This window comes from Phaethon lepturus, unplaced genomic scaffold (genome assembly GCF_000687285.1).
Source record: "Phaethon lepturus isolate BGI_N335 unplaced genomic scaffold, ASM68728v1 scaffold42868, whole genome shotgun sequence".
Taxonomy (NCBI): domain Eukaryota; kingdom Metazoa; phylum Chordata; class Aves; order Phaethontiformes; family Phaethontidae; genus Phaethon; species Phaethon lepturus.
Genome location: NW_010557678.1, coordinates 17,290 through 24,831, shown reverse-complemented (window position 1 = coordinate 24,831; position 7,542 = coordinate 17,290). Strand labels below are relative to the sequence as shown.

The 7,542-nt window shown below is 40.0% G+C and overlaps 1 protein-coding gene across 3 annotated transcripts in view; it reads right to left on the bottom strand.

The window, feature by feature from the left end:
- Positions 1-6,331, bottom strand: part of CREB1 (cAMP responsive element binding protein 1) — a 15,756-nt gene extending 9,425 nt beyond the window's left edge. Inside the window, exons 1-4 of one of the 3 annotated variants that reach the window (XM_010292826.1) lie at positions 6,210-6,323; positions 2,580-2,752; positions 1,645-1,660; positions 592-692 (exon numbers count right to left, since the gene is read on the bottom strand). In XM_010292826.1, the coding sequence (XP_010291128.1) occupies positions 592-692; positions 1,645-1,660; positions 2,580-2,752; positions 6,210-6,323 (404 nt within the window). Of the gene's footprint in view, positions 1-591; positions 693-1,644; positions 1,661-2,579; positions 2,753-6,209 lie in introns of all 3 variants that reach the window. The other 2 variants (XM_010292827.1, XM_010292828.1) reach the window with 2 other exon arrangements.
- Positions 6,332-7,542: the final 1,211 nt, after the last annotated feature.

The window sequence follows — 7,542 nt, the reverse complement described above, 5'->3', positions numbered from 1 at the left end:
CTGCTGAACTCCAGAGCTGTTCCTTAACGCTACTTAGCATGTTTTAAGAATGAAAAGTGAGATTTAGTACAGCCAGAAAAAGCTGTGCAAGAGCTTAATTAATAAGGTAACATATGACTAACACCATGTGAAGGAGCACCTCAGTTGGTCTTTCCACAGAAGCATTTGCCATGACAGCTAAAGATAGTAGATGCCCATCACTACATATAACTCATTCCCTGACAACCAATTTTGCTCAAGCAGAAATTCTCTCTGAGACACAGAACACCACATGTTCATTGAAAGTCTCATGGGAGTATCCATTAAAGCTATTTCTAAGGCACCTAGCACAATGATACTTCAATGTTTCACGGATTTGGCAATTAGCTTATTCTCAGCTCATTTCTGTCTTAACTCAGTGTAACAGCTGAGGTTTCTTCCTCCTCCTCCTATTTGCCTATCTCTTTACATCCTATTCCATGGAAAGACATTGCAGAAGAGAGATTTCAGTTAAATGATAAATCTAAAAATAACTATACAATCACACTCTTTGTCTCCCCATGTGAACAATGCATCCATCAAGCAAAATGCTTCTGCTTTTAACCTCCATACCTGTAGGAGGGTCGTCTGGAAAGAATTTCTCTTCGTTTCTGTGAGTCTGTGACACTGTCTACCGATTCCTGTGAATCTTCACTTTCTGCTATAGTGGAGATCTGTAAATAAGAACAGCAATCAAACTCAACAAGACACTTCCAAGGTCTTTATTTTAAGGATATGTTGACATCCTGTGAAAAACACTACAGCGCAAGTATCCTACAGTGCTTCTACCTAGGCAATGAACAGAAAGGGCAGGCTGTTTAGTAACAGACACAGTGAGGAATGACCACAGTCAGTTATCTACCTGTGAGAATGTCCTTCATAATTTAGATACTCCAATAAGAAACTATAAACAGTAATTCCACACACTTTTTGCTTTCCATGTTTCCTTGTTTCCATGCATTTTAAGGAAACAAAGAAAGATTTTTTTAGTAAAATTTAGGGAGAGAATAACAAACCCCAAATTAAGATAGCAGAAATGTTTGGAAACAAAGAGCAAAATACTGAAGTTCAGAAACATCATATAAATAATTGGGTAGATATGTTACAGAGGGACTGCCCTTTGGTGGGGGAATAAAATTGTCAGGAAAATGTCATACATGAAGACGTTAAAAAATAATGCGGTACTGCAATTCTGAACATCTGTGCTAAAAAAAAGACAAAGATTTCAAAGCGTGCCAAAAATATAAAAACATCTTCAATACATAAAAACAGAGACTCTTCTTCCAAAAGACTATAGTCACGTGACAAATATACAAAAGCTAATGATAGTGAAGAGAGAAATGCCTGTGTGAGAAACATAGCTCACAGACTGGCATTTTATGCATTGTAGGAAATATTCCTAAAGGCTCAAAAAGCTTGCTGGCGCCCAAATCTCACAGTTATCAGACAGAGGGCCTGAATAGGTGCAAAGCTGACTGTGAAGTACTGGGCTTTGAATATAGCAGCATTCCAAACATGTTCTGGCTTTGCACTGAGACAGGTAAATTCCAAGCATGGTTTCACTGTCAGTCTCTTATCTTGCACCCCTGGGCTAGTAACTTGTGCACTTATCTGAAAACTGCTCACCTCCGATAGACTAAAACTCTAAACTTTTGACTCCAGAGGCTGCAGAGGGTAGAGCCTGCCAGAAATTCTGCACTAAAGCTGACAAGGAGTAAACAAAGATTACTATCAGAATGGCCTAGCTTTAAATTATGCATGCCGTATTATTTTTTAAAATAACACCCAGCTAAATATCTGTATCAAACAGTAACAATGTCTATGTTTTAAAATGAGCTGTGTACTAATAGCAAAGGAATGATGTACAGTCCTTGCCCCGCATAGCTGCTGTACACCAAGCAATTTCTCTTTCTGTGTTCAGCAACACTGGGTTTGAAATGCTTTTTTAAAAAAAAAGTCACAAGTTTTAAAGACTGCAGACTACTTGTTTCCTACGTCTTCAAGCTATCTCATATTGCGTTATCTGTCTTGCTTTACAGAAGAGAAAATGCTAAGGCTTTACAAAGCAAACAACATTCAACAGGCAAACCATTTTTATGAGAGGACTGATAGGTTTATTTTAAGGACCATTAACCTACAGACATCTGTTTTGTAAACCAATGCAAATATTTTCTAAGTGGCAAAGGGTCTCATCCCAGAATATCAGCCTCATTAATGATTAAAGATTACATTATTAAAAAATCCCTTTTTTTCACTTAAGAAGTATGAACTCTTAAAGATGTTATGAAAATACAGTACAGAAAAAAAGTAGAGAAATACTGTAAGAAAAACCACGAAGCTGTTAAACTCACCAACCAAATTCTAGAGGGAAATGAAACTCAGCAATGTTTGAAAGTGAAAAGTGGTTAAACCAGAACAGAAAAAAAAAGTCCCAGAGTAACAAACACTACAGATTTTGCCTTCAACATGCTCTTCAAGTTTATATGAGCAAAACACAATCCAGGACACAAACACATTAGAAATGAGTGAACTGGCAGGACTACGCAAAAGGCCCAATTCACATATTAGGAATTTCCTCAGTCAGTACCTGAACTGTCTGGACCTGTGGAGACTGAATAACTGACGGCTGGGCAGCCTGAATTACTCCATGCACTTGAACTGTCTGCCCATTGGGCAGCTGAACTAAGGTCACTGTGGGCGCTGAAGACGTTGCGTGAGCTGCTGGCATAGATACCTGCAAAGAAGAGACAGTGAGCATAAATTAGGTTATTACGAAATCTTCTTGTTTTACTACCAAGAACACTTTTTGGTAAAGAATTACGTCTCTTCTAGACCCCGGTTAGATGACCCAAATGTTTCAGCATAATACAAAACCCCCTGAATTGCCTAAGCCCAACATCTGACCTACTTTACAAATTAATCTAGTGCAGAATTTCTGCAGGCTTAAAACATCGCTTGTAAAAACACTGACAAGAATGAGAAGAACACAACTGCCTCTATTTTGAGGTAACCTAATAAAAGCATATTATTATCTTTCGCTTACTTCAGTTAGATATTGCTAGGACTTGGGTGTACTCCTACAGACACTGCTGAGTCAAAGGCAGAAACATATGGGAGTGAAGCTATTTTTGTTCTCACTCACGAAAATGCAAAGTGTTTGCCAGATGTATGAAGTTAAAATTTTAGGGAGTCATACCTTTCAGACTTTCTAGAGACTAAACCATATTCAGTAGCTGGCAAGGTCCATTTAAATAGAGAAAAGTGACCGTGTGTTGAGACAGAAAACCCATGGGTTTGCAGCGGAAACAAATGGTTTGTAGGCAGTTACTGTGATTCAGTGTAACGGGTCAACACAAGCACTAGTCTTAAGAGTTATTTCTATGAGGAAAAATTGCCCCCATTTTACACCCTCAGTTCCTAAACACAACTTTGCTTCTCCAGCACAGACCTGTAGGCATAGTGGCTATGCCAACAGGGATACACTCATGACTTCAGCACGGCACGTTAGCACTGCGGGCACAGCCGCGCATGTCCTGCGCAGGGGCTCAGGCTCCGAGGACAGCGATACCCACACAAAGCTGTTCACGTCACGTGGGGAAGTCTCACTCTGGCAGGTCACAAGAACTATGATGGGCGGCTGAAGGGCCATGCACCAAGGTTGCTACGTGGCTGGGCAGATGCCCTGGTGCATATCCAGTACTCAGCAACTGTCCGGTGACACAACACACATGTTCGCGCCTGGGGGGCTCCTGAAAGGCAGGAGGGTGCCAGGGCTGCCATACTAGCGCACACGGCCCTTGGTTTGTGCTCAACTTGCACCATCGTAGCCCTTGGGGAAGGACTGCAGGGAAGCATGAGCTCTCACAGACCACAGCCAGGTTGTGGGTCACTAACTAGCCAGCCTTCTTCTAGACACGTAAGTTTGGAAAATTTAACAATCCTCCAGTGTTCAATGGCATTTTCAAGAAATTTAATCCATGTAGCTACAATGCGAGAAGGGGCTGCACTCTTGTCCTGCCTAATCTCCAAGAGCTGCTATGTACCGGATGCAGAAGTAAATCCTCTGCTGTCCCCACGAACACGTGGTTCTCAAAAAGCTGCAGTAGCTGATCTCTGAATTTCCATAAACATCCACCTTTACAAGGAAATCTTGCTTAACAACAAAACTAAGAGGAATTACATGTAGACCTCTCTCCTCCACAGCTGTCTCTCCCTAATCCACAAATTTCTGTTTGCCTTTACCTTCCTTTTTCAGGAAAACGGCTGCAGTATTACGTGGCGGTACTTAACTTGCATCTGAGAGAAACCGGGGCTGAGATTAACATGAGCGCACTTTCCTCTGGCAAATTATATTCCTTTACCAAGCGAACTTTTTTAATAATGCATGTCTGACTAAACAGTCCTTGGCAATGACAGCAAAGCTGATCAACTGGAGGCCACTTTGTGGCTGGATTAAGCCAACAGCAGAGTGTAACTTCCGCAGCTGTCTCTGACTCATACCTTGTGGAACTGGAACGAGTTTCCTTTTGACTCTGAAAACTACCCTGAACTCACTAAAAATGCAGCAAATAAACTAAGCTTACAAGAGGGGTGACTTCACAAGAGATAATGAAAGAATTAAATTGACATAATTAGTTACTTAGATTTGCCCAAGCCTCTGAGGGCACTCCCTAATGCCAAACACTGCCACTTCATATATCAGAAATATCGTAATAACGTAACACTGATGTGAATAAGACAAGGAATTATGTTTAGACTGTTATATCACCTCCACAGGGAATATAAAGCCTGGGGAAAAGCTAAGGTGCAAATAATACAGTGAATGACAACAGAGGAAATTAGGAAAAACATAACATATTTCTTTGTTGTTCACATTGATTTTAACCATAGCTATATAGCTTTTTCTTACTCAGAAAAAATTCTCATTCAAGTACCGGAGTAATTTTTCCCGAGTGAAGTGCGTTCAACCCACTACATATACGTAAGTTCAGCTACCTGGAGGTTAGTATGTTAGCACACAAATTTGAAACATTCTTGCTTCTCTGGACTGAAGTGAGAAGCAGTTTACTGGTTTTGCAAGAGAAATAAACTCCTTCTACTCAGTTCACACTGAAGTGTTATTCACACCACCTACATCCTGTGCCTAAGTTAGACAGTGAGAAAACTGCCCAAAGAGGCAAGCTGGTGCAGGGCAGCTGGTGTCCTGTAAATTCACACTACAGCTTCGCTCAACAAAATCACCCTGTGCATTTTAACAGCTCCAATCCCTCTACTATCACATGAATGGAGGTGTACTATCTATGGTTTACCAAAAGGTGTAATGACTTTAAAAAGACATTGATCATTTATAAAATGATAAGTGATTTAACACTTGTGCCACTTAAAAGACACTCAATTTCCTGAACTATGAGATCTAAAAAATGCTGTTTCTTCATTGCAGACTGCCAACAGTTCTAAAATGAAATGGTTACAGAACGGAGATGAACAGATTCTGTACTCATTTACACAATGGAATTGCTTCTGCCAACCATCCGTGTATCCAAGAATGAAATCGGGTTCCAAAATTAGAGATGTAGCTGGGATCGCATTTCTTGTCTCTCCAAAATCATTTGGGGATAATAAATGATCTACTACTGTCTCTCTAAATAGCCAAGAATTCTGTGAAATTCTGAAGACAACAGGATAACACGAGCTGTCAAATGCCAGGTTGTTCCACTTGATTATAATGTTTATAATATTAATCACATCTGATAAGATGTATTTGCTGCATTATTTATCCATATTTTCAGTTTGTTTTTTTCAGAATTAAACTGACTGCTATAGACAAGTTTCTAACAGAAATCATAACAGTAAAACAATCCAGTCAATATAAAAAAGACAGTAAATTATATGTTTGGAAAAAAACACCTTCTAGTGGTATGGTTGTGGTAAAGAATGCTAGAAATATTTTAATTCATTATTCTGTTAACATTACACAGTTTACACACATACAGTTCTTCAGAACTAACACAGCCTAGTGTGACGGGAAGTTAAAAATCTCTACTGCTTTAAAAAATTGAAGACAAATATTAAAGGAACTATACATCGCCCCTGTTTCAGAATGGAACCTTCTCTCAGGTCCATGAGCAGACATTATCCCTCTTAAAAAAATCACCCAATAGGTAAAACTATTACACCATATGATTTTATACCTGGGCTAACGTTGCAATCTGTGGTTGTGCCTGTACTGTCATCTGTTGGGTTTCTGCCTCTGTAACGGCTGCATCTCCACTCTGCTGGTTCTCTGCTCCAGATTCCATGGTCATTTAGTTACCTACAATCACAATATTTGTCGTAAGTCTGGGTTGGTATGCAAGTCCATTATTCTTGGTGGATCTGGTAGCAATCACTGCAGCTGAATTCCCATTACTACATACTGTTTTCATTTTCTTATTAAAATGTTGCCAAATTATTAGCTTTCAGGCAAATTTTTTTCATGCCAAGTGTCTGCCTCAGGTTGATTTTTCTGTGTGCACTGTTTCTGAAAAACAGGTCTAGTCTCCTCCAATAATGAGATCAGAAAAAACCACGTTTTGCTCATCTTAAAAAAATTGCTTGAGCAATTGCTCTGTGATGATCTAGTACCTCTGCAATTTGGAATAACGACCGGCAGTTTTGTCAGGAAGGACACTCCCTCACAGTGCCAAGGTGACAATATGCCCTGCTACAGCCCTCCCTCTCCCCCGCAACTGCAGTTTGGAGATAACGAATAGCAATTGCTTCTGTGTTGGGCACTTAGTTTTCAGCTTTCTTCTGCCTGAACTTAACATCTCCATGCAAATTCCTTCCACAACCAGACTGTGTACGGCCCTACCTCACAACAACTCAAGTCTTCTCTACTTGGTAGTTTCAAGGTCACTATACATAATGAGGGAAGACATATCTACATGAACCTTACTGCAAATGAGTATTTTTATATTTAGAGGTACACAGTAGTTTGTCATGACCTAAGTTTTGTATCATATATAGCTCCTAATACACTTGTATTTCTAAGCAATAACGGAGCAAGCCTAGATCACCAGGACACACAACTCTATAAAAAGAGGTTGTGTAACTTCCCAAACCATGCATGTAGGCAGAGTGCAACTAATGTTAAATTCCGCACTGATCTCTGAAAATTACTTTTCAGTTCTTCTTTAAACACTGATATGAAAATATTTAATATATAAAAAAGAACTTCAAAATACAAGGAAATGCTTCCAGTGGTGATAGAGCAATACCACTGTATTATACAGCGCTCCACATACCAAACAGTAAGAATGGATATTACCTCTGTAGCCACAATACTAATCCTGTGTACTGCCATGTGCTGCGCAATCTACTCGGGCCTCTGGCTACCCTAAGGCACCACACCTCTCTTCAGAGCTGGAGCAAAACAACTAGTAGGGCATTTCTGCTTTGGGAAAGGGCCTGGAGGCAGAGAATGCTCAGATCAGAAGAAAGGTGGAAAGAAGGAGAAATGTCCCTCTCCTTGCTCAACTTTGC